At 40.7% G+C, this 15,569-nt stretch overlaps 1 protein-coding gene across 2 annotated transcripts in view; it reads right to left on the bottom strand.

The window, feature by feature from the left end:
* Positions 1-15,569, bottom strand: part of DGLUCY (D-glutamate cyclase) — a 68,138-nt gene that overhangs the window by 25,100 nt on the left and 27,469 nt on the right. The window contains exons 3-6 of one of the 2 annotated variants that reach the window (XM_061611961.1): positions 11,908-12,061; positions 7,169-7,367; positions 4,073-4,223; positions 377-499 (exon numbers count right to left, since the gene is read on the bottom strand). In XM_061611961.1, the coding sequence (XP_061467945.1) occupies positions 377-499; positions 4,073-4,223; positions 7,169-7,367; positions 11,908-12,061 (627 nt within the window). The remainder of the gene's footprint in view (positions 1-376; positions 500-4,072; positions 4,224-7,168; positions 7,368-11,907; positions 12,062-15,569) is intronic. The other variant, XM_061611962.1, reaches the window with a different exon arrangement.

The raw sequence follows: 15,569 nt of genomic DNA, 5'->3' as shown, positions 1-15,569 counted from the left end.
TGGCTTGAACAGCAACACCTGTGGGGGCATCCTGTTGTTAGCTAGAAGGCAGCTGTCTGACTGTACCTCCAGTCAGGTGAATGGCCCCTCATTAAAGTACAGTTCCTATACAGGAGCTGAGCATCTAGTCTGGAAGTGTTTGGAAACCTTGCTTATAGTAAATTCATGTTATTCTGTTCCTCTGAGTTGTCTGCTGAGGAAGGAGTGGTGATAGAGGGTGATAGCTTTCCCCCCCGTTTAGATCAGACACAGTAGAATAGTATATGAACCCTCAAAGGAAAAAAAAATGTCAGTTCTTCCTAGTTGGGTTTTTATTAAAAATTTAGCAATTCTCTATATTATAATTTTTGAAAATAATCTTATTATCTCCACATACTGCAATAGCTGACAGCTTCTGTGCCCGTGACCCCACAAGCCCAAAAGACTGGAACATCCCCAGACTGAGCCTGTACTGCATCACCATAGTCTGGACTGGAAAGATCTTGAATTCCTAATAAATCTGTAATTCAAAAAGGATAAAATCAAATTAATAATGCAACAGAAGTAATGATTTAAGTAAAGGAAAACCAATGACATTGGATTACTATAGTAAAATAGAAATTAACAGAGCAATCCTATACAGGCATACCCCGCTTAACGTTGCCCCGCTTAACGTTGCCTTGCTATAACGTACATGCTCCATTCGTCCCCATACCCTGCTTAACGTTTGCGCGCTTCTCAATAACGTATACTTTATTGGCATGACGCCGCTGCCATCTAGTGGTGATTGCGTGCAGTACAAGTGAAGACAATTGCTTCACTTAAAGGTTATTTTCGCTTAAAGTATACTCTCCGGTCCCATTGCATACATTAAAGCGGGGTATGCCTGTATAGGTCTATATAAGTCCCACTCTTGTTATAGGACTGCAGCGTAATGTCCTCTTTGTGGACAGGTATGTACATAACTTCATTAACTTTTGATGAGGCATCCTGAAGCAATTTACAATATAATAAAAGCATATTATAGCTATAGCAATATAGCAATATAATAAAAGCATATTACACATCCACAAGACTGGCTGTACACTATAGCCAGCATGGATTTTTCACATTCCACCATGCCATCCTGCTGCTTCCCATAAGCTCATTTCAAAACAAAATCTTACAAAACTTACAGTCCTGAACTCAGAAACATTTGCTTAACAGCCCTCTAAGTTTTCATGGCAATCCACAAAACAGTCAGAGAGAATCCAGAATTTAAATTTGGGAAACAGGAGTAAAAAAAATCCAGACCCCTATTGGACTTTTTTCTGTCAGAGTTCTCCTTATTTGCTGATATTAATAAAAAATCAGCCACGTTCACAGAGTACCTCTAATCCTATTATTTACCTTGCCCCACACTCGGACCTTCATCTTCTGCAGTTTAAAAGTTTTAAAAAATGCACGGCTGATTTTGAATTAATTTAAGAAAATTAATATTGGAGTCTATGATAGTGCAGGCATGCTCAGTAAGAACCAACTGTCAGTGTCCTAAACACCAGACTAACAGCTGTTTGGCTTGGCTAATCAGGGTCAGCTTTGGTTTACATTTGTGTGGGAGACTACATATTCACAGAAACAGAAGCAAAAGAAAATAATTTACCATAGGAAATGTCACTAAAATTGCAAACATATCTAAAGTGAGTATCTGAACTACATCACCTATCTTAATATTGTTGCTTCCCCCCTGCTAAAACAAGATCAGCAATAGCAGCACATGTCTTGTTTCTGTTATTTGGGCTGATTGCAGGTGCTGCCACCACTCACCATATGCTCAGAGGTATGCTACTAATTTCTTCCAAGTTACATAGGAAGTGGGTTGGACTGTTAACAATGAACCCAAATTGTGTTTGCATTTTTACAAATGTGTAGGGCAGTACAATACCTTAGAGAGGAGGTCAGGTCTCCTGCTCCCTAGATGCATTCACTATAGCTGCCCAATTTCCCTGCTTCTTAAAGTCTGATAGCAATATCTGTTGGCTATAGGCACGTTCTTAAATCACAAGGGGTTTTTTTGCCTATTAGTGAATATAAAACTTGTGTATTAAGGGGAATATAAGTTAAGCAGTTAACGAGCATAATAACTGGCCACTGTGCACATTCACCAGGCTTCATGTACAATGTGCACATTAACTTGCCATGTGCACATTAACTTGCCATTTCTCGGTCAATATATATAATCTCCATCATATTGATTTTCATATATTGCCTGAATTTTGTACATTCTCCAGTCATTACATGCATAATCTCAAACAGACCTAGGGAATGTGCATATATCACCTGCATTTTGTGCATTCTCCAGTCATTATGTATAATCCCAACAGAAGCCAACCACTTTGTACAACAGTCAAGAAATTTGGTGAGAAGCTGGCTGGCTGGCTGCTGAGGTCCTAGCACATGTACAAGGGTATGATATTTATTTATTTTATTAGCAAGACTATTGGTCTCAGAAATATGCCTGTGTGATTCAGTATGAAACTGCTATTTGAAGTACTTTCTGTGGATCTCTAGATTCCTTTAAAATATGACTTAAGCAGATTTTACCAAGATCTAAATACATTTTACTCAGTTCCCTGTTTTCTATATATCTAGCGTCATGTTTTGCTTATATGCCTAATTTTATTTTCTTTTTTTTCCTGGATCTCTCCCCTACTCCCCCCTCCCCCGAATATTTGCTTGTTTTGCCTCAGATTACTCAATAAGTATTGGCCCATTTTAAGTCTCTACTGCTTGGTTTCACAATCTACCAATTGCATTTGAAAGTGATTGTTGAGCTTGTGTCAAGTTCTCTCCAGAACCTGCTCCAGAAGGACAGGGAATCCTCCAGAACAGTGGGGTACAGATGGAATGGGGGGGTACAGCTGAAAACCAGGGGCATCCGTTACAGAAGCAGAAGTGCATTTCTGCCATCATTAGTGTCATCGGTTGCTCCCATTATTTTTCATTGTATTACCCACATGAGCCCTCATATGCAGGGATAAATACTATTTTGCATTATGTATAATCAACAGAAGGCTATTAAAATGCTTGGGCGCTTTCTCTGAAGTTGAGTTCTGGGCAGCCGGGCAGCCTGCTTGCTTTCAGGTAAACAAAGTGATATAAGATTCAACACTGTCTGAGAGCCTCTGCGTAGCTAAACTAGTTAATTAGGGCTAGTTAGTTGGTCCCTATTGCCGTCTCTCAGAGAAGGCAGATGAAATGCCATCTCCTGGAGAAGGCAGTTGGGCTGATGACCTTGATAAGCAAGGTTGGGTCACTCATAATAAAGCCTATAAAAAGAGAGGAGTTTGCACATCAAGCTACCATTGCTTCCAAGCCTGGTCAAAGTTGCTGCAGCTGCTGTTGGCAGTCTGAGGTCTGACTCCCACACAAGATAAATGTTCATTTTCTGGGTAAGAATAGGTAGTGAGAAAGGTAACAGAATAGAAGACTTGAGATATATTGCAATGTAACTTGTTTGATTCTGACTCACTGGATAAGGCCAACTATGTGCATTCATGATAGCACACTAAGTGATAAGATGTTTAAGAAGTGTTAAAATGTTTAAGAAATATATGTTATAAAAACAGTCCACTGTTGAACTCCCATTTATTTTCCTGATATCTCCCAAGCCCCAAGAATTCTTGGGTGAGATCTGTAATTATTAGCCTGCCTATTTAGACAACTGCTGTTAGTAAATCTGCAAGCTTAAGTGAGCACAAAGACTGACATATATGGAATCTGAATAGCCAACAGGCAAAGGGGAGAACATAAGAATCTTAGATCCTGTGCATTCATTAGATAGAAGCCATCTTGCTGGTTTCACTAGGCAATCTTGGATTCAAGCGTGGTAAATTGATGGTCGCAAGTCTTATTTTAGGTCCCAGTGTGAAATCAGGTTAGCTCCTGTACATCTGCATAAAGTCATTCCAAAACTAGGCTTGGTGGTAAGTATGCTATCCAGTCAGACAAACTTGAAGCCTTTGATCTCTCTCTCTCTCTCTCTCTCTCTCTCTCTCTCACACACACACACACACACACACATTAATTACATATTTTTTAAAAATACACTGACCAGGGTTACCAATGTGAATTGGTGCTCCATGTGATTTTTTCAGTGGATAGGTAGTTCGCACTACTGCTTCCAATTTGTCTTTAGGAATAGGTCTCAAGGTTACTACTAGATTGCAGTGAAAGTTTTCAGTACTCCAACAAGGCACAGCTGTCTGGTAAAAATTTATATATATCAAGAACTTATTAGAAGACATTTTCAGTTCAAAATGTTACACACATATTTCAGTGAAAATATAAACAAATCCTCATAATAATTATTAAGGAACAAGAAAGAACAAGATAGGCAATGAAGAGAGTGCAGAATGAATCCAGTTTATTTAGATCTTGCTTGAGCCTGGCACAGTCTTCCTTTATTCCTGAGACAGACAGGGTCTACAAGGAAACTTGGTATACAAGTCAAGGTAAAGCCTTAGGATTGCATACCCATGAGCTAAATGATTTGTGTTTTTCTGCTGATAATAAATACCTAATTTCTATTTTCTTGGAAATCCCATAATGACATATGTAAAACAATACCAACAGTATAGCTGAATATTCTGTAGTAGAACTGATTAAGTTCTAAACCAGCCAACATAAAATGTATCTAACTTGTTCCATTGGTTTTAATGGGACTTATTTAAGGCTTAAATTAATACAATTGCAGCAGTAATGTGGGTTTGGACATGGAATTGCTCCCATTGTCTAGAAAGAGAAGGATGCAGGGAGCGGGAAATCTGCTTTCAAAATCAGAGCTGTATGGGTAAGAATAATAATATAATAAATAAACTTTAATTTATAAGCCGCCTATCTGGCCGATGGCCACTCTAGGCGGCGAACAATAAAACACGATAAAATACAATAATAAATATAGTCAGTACAGTACAATACAAAGTTTACAGTATGATAGATTTATCAACATTTTAGTTCAAGGCTGTTCACCTTAGAGGTCTCAAAGGTTGCGAAGGCCTGATTAAAAAGCCAAGTCTTCAGGCCCTGGCGAAATATATCCAGGGAAGGGGCATGACGAAGATCTATTGGGAGGGAGTTCCAGATCGAGGGGGCCGCCACAGAAAAAGCTCTCTCTCGAGTCCTCACCAACCTAGCCACTTTAGTTGGTGGGACTGAGAGAAGGCCCTGCGTGGCAGATCTTGTAGGGCGGCTCAATTTGTGACGGTGGAGGCGCTCCATCAGATATACTGGGCCGACACCGTACAGGGCTTTAAAGGTTAATACCAACACCTTGAATTGAGCCCGGAAAGCAACTGGAAGCCAGTGTAGATTGTAGTAAGAAGTGCAGAATCCTTCCCTGTGCCATGAGCTAGGTTCCTACAGCCCGTTTCCAGCTACCTGTCTCCAGTAACAGAGGCTGACAATGAAAGTGATTCAACCTGGCTGAGAAAAAAACATTTGCAAAAAGGGGGTGCATGAAGATTAGTTATGTTAGGGTTCAGCTCCCCTCACCCAGATATCCCTTTGCTTTTAAAACCAGATCTCCATCATATTCCAGCATGATTGGGGAAGTTACATTTTTAATTACATGGAACTGCTGCACAATATTGAGTTTGGCCCTTAGCTACAACTATGTGGATCACAACCTTTATGTTTTCTATTCAGTAATCTGGTTAATGGTAAACTAAGCCATGGGTTAGTGCAAATGAGCAACATGCGGGTTCCTGGATTGCAGCCACCTTGGTCCTCCTCTGGTCCAGCTGCTGCTGTTCAGCTGTGAGTGAAGACGTGGTTTGGCTTAGTATTATGTCTGAACTTGGGCTCATGGTTTATTTTGATCCAGACAAATCACAAGCTGTAGCCAAGGTTTAGCAGAAGCAGAAGTCTTTAACACTTCCAACTACTTGGCAACCAGGCAATAGGGGAAGAGGCTGACCAAACTGTCTAGTTATTTTTTTTCTCCTGCTCTGCCTGCTAACTGATCAGTGCTTTCAGAGATCCAGTGCTTTGAGAGATCTGCTGAGGGAGCGGTGTAGTATGCCAAGATTGGGTAACCATGAACAGCTGTGTTGGATATGTACACCCAACTGTTAGTGGAAGCAAAACAGGACCACCCCAAAATGAGTTTCTTAATAGTTCTCTCGGTATATGGGGGACTCCCTATACAACTTTGTAAAAAAAGAAACTAATTTCAACCACCTACCTTCACACCCCAAAGCATCCCTATCAGCTTGCAGGATCTGTGGGACGCCAGGGCCAATGCAACATTGAGGACATAGGAGATTAAAAAAACTAAAGCAACACACCTCATTGTCTGGCTTCAGATTGTTGTGTGTTTAAATTAAGATTGTTGTGGAGGATGCTGCTGCCCAGTTACAGCTATGCTATGCTAGTCCCAGATTTCTCCATTTTTTTCTGTTCCACCACAGGGAGAAAGAAAATGGAGTCTAATGGATTGAAAACCAGGCAGGCTTTGCAAGTTTATAGTTAAAGAATAATTGAGCCATGGAATGTTGAAGGTCTCAATTAAAAAAAGAAAAAAATGGAGGGAAACTCCTGACAGCCGATTCACCCTAACACAAGGGAGGCTAACCTGTGGCCCTCCTGATGTTGTTGGACTAGAGCTCCCATCTGCCCCAGCCGGCATGGCTAATGGTCAGGGTTGATGGAAATTGTAATGCAACAACATCTGGAAGTCACAGGTTAGCCAGATTTTTTGTTGTAGTCCAACAAAATCTGGAAGCTACAGGAAGCCACTTCTGTCCTAACAGCTCATCTGCAGATGAACACTAGGGTTGGGGGATGGGGGAATATGGGCACCATAAGGTTAAATAAATACTTGTCCCCACTTATACAGCAATAAAGTGCTCAGGTTCTAGACTCACAGCCATCCCAGAACCTAAATCCTTTAGCATTATAGCACAGCTGGAGAAAGTTTCAGGTAGATAGGAAAGGGGGAAAAGGTGTCCTCAGCAAGCCTCAAACAGCAAACAGTACAGTTCCTTTTCCAGGCTGGCTGGAGTTCTGAACAGGACTCCTCTAGGGGGTGGGGTTGCACTTCAATATTTTATTGCAGAATCCCACTTGTCTGTTGATGATTGGTTGTATAGCATGTTTTAGTGCCACGTCTTGCAGATATAAATCACTATGTAATTTAATCTATTCTTACCTTGTACATGCTTACATTACATTTTTGTTCGACATTTCTTACAGGAATGCCAACTTTCTGGAGTGCCTTTTCAAATGTGAAACTGCAGCCTAGATAGAAAGTCACCATGTCTTTAAGCTGTTCAGAAAATTCCTTCAGGCTTGTTAGAATTCCGGTACATACCCCATTCTCATATTTCTTGTACTGCAAACAGTCAGTTCTGCAAAAATAAACAAATGTTATTCCCATGAATCCACTGGAAGTAATCATTTGAATTGAGTAACTGGATTTAGATTGCAATCTTATACCTACTTACCTGGGAGAAATTCCTACTGAACTCAGTAGGACTTGCTTCTATTTCTTTTGGGAAGGGGCCATAGGTCAGTGGTAGAGCACCTGATTTGCATATAGAAGGTCCTAAATTCAATCCCTGGCATGTCCAGGGAAGGCAGAGAAAGCTCCTTGCCTGAAACCTTGGAGACTTGCTGCCAGTTGGTATAGACCAGCCTTTCCCAACTAGTGGGCCACCAGATGTTGTTGGACCACAATTCCCATCTTTCCTGACCATTGGCAATGCTGGCTGAGGCTGATGGGAGTTGTGGTCCAACAACATCTGGTGGCCCACTAGTTGGGAAAGGCTGGTATAGACAATATAGAGCTAGATGGACCATGGACTGACTTCCTATACTCCTATGAGTAGACATGTATAGGATTGTACTGTTGGTCAACTTGATTCTGATTTCCATTTGTGAATGTCATATTCTATGAAAAAGAATGTTCTCTCTCACTCTCTCTATGAATGTAAGTCCGCTACACCTAGCTTTTAGGGTTGTGTACATTGCGATTGTCTTGAACTAGAGATCCATGAAACAACAGCAAATGTCAGAATGGACAAAATGGACTGTCTTCATGTCAATTCCAATTTATGGCGACCCTATGAATAGAGTTTTCATGGTAAGGGGTATTCAGAGGTGGTTTACCATTGCCTTCCTCTGAGGATGAGAGCCACTGACTGGCCCAAGGTCACCTAGTGAGCTTCATGGATGTGTGGGGATTCGAACCCTGGTCTCCCAGGTCACAGTCCAACACTTTAACCACTACACCACACTGGCTCTCGACAACTCGGTTTATATTATTACATGCTCACTGCTTCCCTGTGTGTTGAGAAATTCCAGGGGCAGAACTATTGAGCTTAGTCTCCGTAAGTTGCTAAGTCTCCCATGTGTTTGTAATATTTGCTTTATGCATAAATATGCATAAATGGGGACCCAACAGTCCCACCTGCAAGACAATAGAACCATACATCCACATCAGATTTCTGAGAGAGAAACGCAATATCTCTGTGATGGGAGACCTATGCCTCTCCAGATGTTGTTGGACTACAATTCCCATCTTCTCTGACCATTGGCTATGCTTGCTTGCTTGTTGTTTACCGGGCCCAATTCAAGGTGTTGGTTTTGACCTTTAAAACCCTACACGGTTTTAGCCCAGTCTATCTGAAGGAGCGCCTCCAGCATCGTCAGGGATGCCGCTCAACAAGATCAGCCTCAGAAGACCTTCTCTTGATCCCACCGGTTAAAACAGCTAGACTGGTGAGGACTAGAGAGAGGGCTTTTTCAATAGTGGCCCCCACCCTGTGGAACTCTCTCCCAAATGATCTCTGCCATGCCCCTTCTATGATAAGCTTCCGCCGGGCCTTGAAGACCTGGCTCTTCAGGCAGGCTTTTGGGGTGGGTTAGGTTTCTTACTGTTATGGTTTTAAATTTTAATGTTTTAATGTATTGTTTTATCTTGTACGTCGCCCAGAGTGGCTGGACAACCAGCCAGATGGGCGACTAATAAATTAAATAAATAATAAAATAATAATAATAATATTAAAAGAAAGCTGTAACACTAGATCTTCCTCTGAGATCCTTCTCCAAGTCCCCCCTCTGAGGGAGGCTCAGAGGGTGGCGACAAGGGAGAGGGGCTTTTCAGTTGTGGCTACCTATCTGTGGAATATGCTCCCAAGTGAGGTCCGCTGGCGCCTTAACTGTTATCTTTTCAGCGCCAGGTAAAGAAGTAACTTTTCTGATAGACTGAGATGATGTTTTGTTGTAATATGCTGTCAAACCTTCTTGTGGCTGCGTGGGGGTGCTATTGCTATTGTTTTGTTAATGTTTATTGTTATGTTTTTATAGTGTGTTTTATTTGTTTTTGTTTTAACACTGTATAAGTCGCTTGGGGACCTTCAAGTATCAAGCGACTAATATATCTTATAAGTAGTAGTAGTAGTAGTAGTAGTAGTAGTAGTAGTAGTTTGTTGTTGCTGTTATGTGCCTTCAAGTTGATTACGACTTATGCCAACCCTATGAATCAGTGACCTCCAAGAGCATCTGTCAGGAACCGCCCTGTTCAGATCTTGTAAGTTCAGGTCTGTGGCTTCCTTTGTGGAATCAATCCATCTCTTGTTTGGCCTTCCTCTTTTTCTACTCCCTTCTGTTTTTCCCAGCATTATTGTCTTTTCTTGTGGATCATGTCTTCTCATTATGTGTCCAAAATATGACAACCTCAGTCTCATCATTTTAGCTTCTAGTGACAGTTCTGGTTTAATTTGTTCTAACACCCAATTATTTGTCTTTTTTGCAGTCCATGGTATGTGCAAAGCTCTTCTCCAACACATTTCAAATGAGTTGATTCTTACCTGCTTTTTTCACTGTCCAACTTTCACATCCATTCATAGAGATTGGGAAGACCAAGGTCTGAATGATCCTGACTTTAGTGCTAAGTGATACATCTTTGCATTTGAGGACTTTTTGAAGTTTTCTCATAGCTGCCCTCCTCAGTCCTAGCCTTCTTCTGATTACTTGACTATGGTCTCCACTTTGGTTGATGACTGTGCCAAGTTATTGATAACCCTTGACAAATTCAATGTCCTCATTTTCAACTTTAAAGTTACATAAATCTTCTGTTGTCATTACTTTAATCTTTTTGACATTCAGATGTAGTCCTGCTTTTTTGCTTTCCTTTTTATTTTATTTATTTATTACATTTATATACCGCCTCATAGCTGAAGCTCTCTGGGCGGTTTACAGCAATTAACTTTAACTTTCATCAGCATTCGTTTCAAATCATTACTGGTTTCTGCTAGTAGTATGGTAATAAAACTGTTATAGCCTTATATGTCCCTTGCCAGAAAAGTATTTCAGTGATCATTAAAAGACTGAACACAAATCTTATAATGAACATTTGCTGGGCTCACTTTCCAGATATATCACTGTTCATGTTGAAATGTCACTCTTTTAAAAAGCGTAGTGGAGACTGCACTGCTCTTTCACTCCTCTGAAAAACTAAGTCTTCTGTGAAGTAAGAAAAGACAGAGCCACAGGGAAGATTCAGGATGAAAATGATTGGATAATGGTTTCGTGTGGATGCTCTGTAAAAAATGAGGGAAGAAAGCCTGGCAATGCCACACTAATTATGTGGTGTGGAAATTCTCTGACTTCATCCCATAAATGAATTGCCTATTCAAGGAGCCATTGAATGCTTATTGACCCCAATCAGGCATCACTTTAAGGCAAATTCAGAATGATAGAGCCATTCACAGTAAAAAGACATCAAACTGACAAGTAGGGATGCACAAAACATCCAGTCTGTGTCCCTTGCATACAAGCAGACAGGCAAGTCCATTTTGTCCAAAATCTGTGCAGATTTTTTTAAAAGTAAAAATCCTTAATAATCTGCATGTTTTCCAAACATTTAAATGAAATGAGGCAATACTTATGAGGTGATCCAAGGGTTTCCTTGGATCTTTCTTCTTGTTTTTAAATGGTTTCTAGCCACTTCCTGCAGTTGTTCAAATCTGTTGATTAAAAAGCCCCCAGAAACAGCGGTACATTTTATGAGGTGGTTCAAGGCCTTCCTCTGATCTTTCTTCCCCACCCCAGCAGCTAGAAAGTGTGATGCTTGCTGTTCAAACCTGATTAAAAAGCCCTTGAAAGCAGCAGCACGTTATGATGTGCCACCATTTCTTGGACAATTCTATGGAGAAAAAGATGTACCTGCGGGAGCAGCCATCGTTTTTCCAATACAATGTCCTTGTATGAAAAAAAAAGATGCCTGCTCCCATTGGTATATAGGGCAGCTATCTTCTTCTCTGTACAATTGTGCAGAAGGGGTGACATGTCATAATGTACTACCACTTCCAAGGGTATTTTTAATCAGTGGTTTTAAATGGCAAGTACTGTATTTTCTAGCTGCTGCAAGAAAAAAAGGATAAGCAGAGGAAGCCCTTAGACCACCTCATAAACCTCCACCCTACTAAGTACTGTAGGAGCAAACCATGCTCAGAAAGGTATGTAGACATGCAATCTAATCTGCATGCCGACATTCTGATCTGAGAATGGTCCATTGGATGAGGTTTGCTCCAAATTATGGAGTAAACCAAAATCCTCCCCCATCTGTATTCACAGCACTATATTTTAGGGCATCCATGAGTGAAACTTCATTCAGTTTTGTGGATCAAGGCAATAAAGTTTTACATTAGTACAAGCCCTGGCTTCAGAAAGTAAGGAACAACAGAGTGCTATATGCTTTCCACTTCCCAAGGGGTGATAAGTTCCAGGGAGAGTGCTATCACATTGAGCTTCCTTTGAATGAGAGAGTACTAAAGACTTACGTGAATTCAACAGCCAGAATCTTTATTGTGATCAAACAATATGTTATGATAAGATCCACCAGTCATATCAGATGTTTGTTAGACAGTGTAAATCCATGCATACCTAATATCAGAATCATTGCACAGGGACGGGCATTTCCATTCCCCTGGTTCACTTCTATACAGTAATGGAAGTGGTCCATCATTTGCTTGGCAAAATTTTTCAAAGTCATCCGCAAGAGATTTGTGAAGAATTACAATATTTGCCTGTTTAAATCCTGTAAGTATTAAAAAGCATGTTTAACTTTCTGTATGTTCTCTCTGTATGTGTCCTCAAATGGTTTTTCTCCTTCATTCCATTAGGCATAAAAGTTCAGAAACAGATTTTTGACAGACTTTCCCCTTATTTAGCAACATCACATTTTGAACCAGATATTTGCCTCATATTGCTCAGACATTTCTGGGAATTGTCTACTTTTCCTAATGTCATGTGCAGTGTTGCCTAGACATATCTAGAGATCCGGGAACCACCTGTTACTTCTCTTATGCTTTTAGCCTAATTCACAATAAAGTTAATATGTTTCTACCTCAAGGGTCATTACCAGTGAGTAGCATTGGGGCCTTCTGCTGGGTCCTGAGGTACTTCTGTCATGTGGTCTCACGGCTCCTATATTACCACCAGTGTTGCTAAAGCTTACCTGGGTGGAGCTGGTTTGGGGCAGGGCACAGCAGGGCACCAGCAAGGCTGGGGCTATTTAGGTGCATCAGTGGAGCCAATCCTGTGCTCCTGCTGGTGTATCCATGCAATCCTAACCTCGCCATCGTCCCATCACATGGGTGGCTACTGCCTCCATGCTATTTAATATCTATATGAAACCACTGGGATGTGTCATCTGGGGATTTGGAATGCAGTGTTAATATGCCTGTGCATACTATGCCAAATCCTGGCCAATGTACTAACACTCATTAGATTCCTCAGTCAAGGTCCAAATTTGTTTAGCAGCAACCCAGTGGAATAGGAAGTAAAGCTTCACCAGTAAAATCACAAACTCAAGATTGTAACTTAAAGAAATCACTTGGTTTATTATTGGTATTATTACATGATATGAAATGATATTATGAAAGATTATAGGATTTATAAGAATAAAACAAGATAAAACAAGCTACATAAGATAAATATTTGAAAATTAAAGCGAGTTAAATGTAATGAAATTTAAAGCAACTTAAAGTAACTTGATATTATTTGTATGAAATAATTAATAGTTTAATAACGGTATGAACTAATAAGCAGCACTGACAAAGTAATCAATCAGAGTAAATAACATGTTTTCCTCCTAGCTCCCTCCAGCTTATCTAGTTGTAAAATAGGTCTAAGTTCCCTCACATATTAGATCAATAACAATCATAGTTACCAATCCAGGGCAGTAGGCTAGGTCTTGTGGCCTTCAGCTGGGCGAAACAAGGCAGGTAGCAGGCAGCAAAGAAGAAGAAAGAAAATCCATACAACCTCCCTCCCCCACCCTCAAGAAGAACTAACTAAAAAAAACTGAATACACCTCTTATATTGATCAGTAATGGGACCGGGAGCTGGGCGTTTCCATTCATTTCATTACTCATGTGGGCAATCCATTTATTTCACTATTCATAAGATGTAGACTATGAATTATCATAATCTATCTGGCAGAAAAGAGTAACTGGAATCCCTGCTTTGTCAGTGGTTCTCCATACAGGGCACTTGCACCAGCTTGCCAAAACAGGTTATGCTTTCACTTTTGTTTTGGCTTCATGGCTGTTTGCTGCTAAACCTTTCATGATACCAATGTCCTAGCAAACAGCAAAGGTTTGCACAAAAGTCCAAGAAGCTTACACAAAAATGACACCAACATGGCATATTGTCATCCATCTTAATCCATCATGGCTGCTCTCCCACGTGCTTTAAACTTACCATAACTGCTGGGTATGCAGGCCTAACAAGACAAATATTAACAAATGGCACCAGTATGCAGACAATATGTAGCTCTACCATGCCATTCCATCTGAATTAAGAGATATGTGCAGCAAGTGTCACCAGTCCTTAAAGCACTGCACTGGCTACCTGTGAGCTACCAGGCCCAAATCAAGGTGTTGCTACTGGTGCATGGAACTCTGAATGATTTGGAGCCCAAGTACATAAAAGAAGTTCCTCTCCCAATACCCACTGACCTGAGCTTTGAGATCGGCAGAGGAGGCCCTGCTTATGCTCCTGTCTGCAAGTATAGCTCTTGGCATGAAACAGGGCCTTCTTAGTGATTATGCCCCGTGGAACTCTCTCCCTGGTAGAGTGCATTTGTCCCCCACACTGACAACTTTGAGGCATCAACTGAAGATGCATCAGTTTGTCCAGGCTTTTGGGACATAAGAGCTATCTGTAGTCTAACAGTTTTAGTATTGTCTGTTGCACTATGTTCTTTGGTCTTTAGATATATAGTTCAGAGGGGCTTCTATGGGAGGATAGATGATAATACAGTATAACTACACCAATAAAATTTGGCTCAACCTGGTCTTCACTGATCTTCCCTCCTTCTCTTCCTAGTGTGATGAGATTCAGCTTCACCTTAAGTGGGCACAGCTTCATCTCAGGAAGGTATGTTGATTAGCAGGTCTGATGGCACTTTGGGAATGGGGCAATAATGTAGATACCAAGAGCTATATTTAGTGCAACATTTTAAGGCTGCAATCCTAAACAGACTTACTAGAGAGTTTGCTGTTGTTATGTGCGTTCAAGTTGATTACGATGTATGGCAACCCTATGAATCAGTGACCTCCAGTAGCATCTGTTATAAACTGTTCAGATCTTGTAAGTTCAGTTGTAAGGTCCTCACATGCAAAGACGTATCGCTGAACAACAAAGGCAGGATCATTCAGACCATGGTATTCCCGATCTCTATGTATGGATGTGAAAGTTAGACAATGAAAAAAGCAGATAAGAGAAAAATCAACTAATTTGAAATGTGGTGTTGGAGAAGAGCTTTGCGCATACCATGGACTGCGAAAAAGACAAATAATTGGGTGTTAGCAGAAATTAAACCAGAACTGTCACTAGAAGCTAAAATGATGAAACTGAGGTTGTCATACTTTGGACACATAATGAGAAGACATGATTCACTAGAAAAGACAATAATGCTGGGAAAAACAGAAGGGAGTAGAAAAAGAGGAAGGTCAAACAAGAGGTGGATTGATTCCATAAAGGAAGCCACAGACCTGAACTTACAAGATCTGAACAGGGTGGTTCATGACAAATGCTCTTGGAGGTCATTGATTCATAGGGTCACCATAAGTCGTAATTGACTTGAAGGCACATAACAACAAAGAGGAAACAAATTAAAAAACCATTTGACACACAAGAGATACCAAAAGTCCTCTCCAGCTCTGAAAGGATAATCTCTTTGTTTACAGGCAGAAACCATTTAGGTGTTAATTAAGCTAGGTAGCAGAAGAATAGTGTTTACCTCAAGTTCCTGACAAGAAGATTTTAAAAGGGGTAGGCCTAGAAGTAGGCATTGTGAGAGCAGGGGCACAGGATATAAATTCAGAAGAGCAAAATTACCACAGGCCTAACCACAAGTGCCAAAGACACTTGAAGAGAGACACTGCTTACAAGTGCCTGTACGCTAATGCTAGGAGCCTCCGAACCAAGATGGGAGAGCTGGAGTGCTTGGTCTTAGAGGAGAGCATTGATATAGTGAGCATAACAGAGACCTGGTGGAATGGAGAAAACCAGTGGGATACGGTTATCCCTGGATATAA

Source organism: Rhineura floridana, chromosome 2 (genome assembly GCF_030035675.1).
Source record: "Rhineura floridana isolate rRhiFlo1 chromosome 2, rRhiFlo1.hap2, whole genome shotgun sequence".
Lineage (NCBI taxonomy): Eukaryota > Metazoa > Chordata > Lepidosauria > Squamata > Rhineuridae > Rhineura > Rhineura floridana.
Note: the sequence above shows the minus strand (reverse complement) of the source record. Positions and strands in the feature narration are given on the sequence as shown.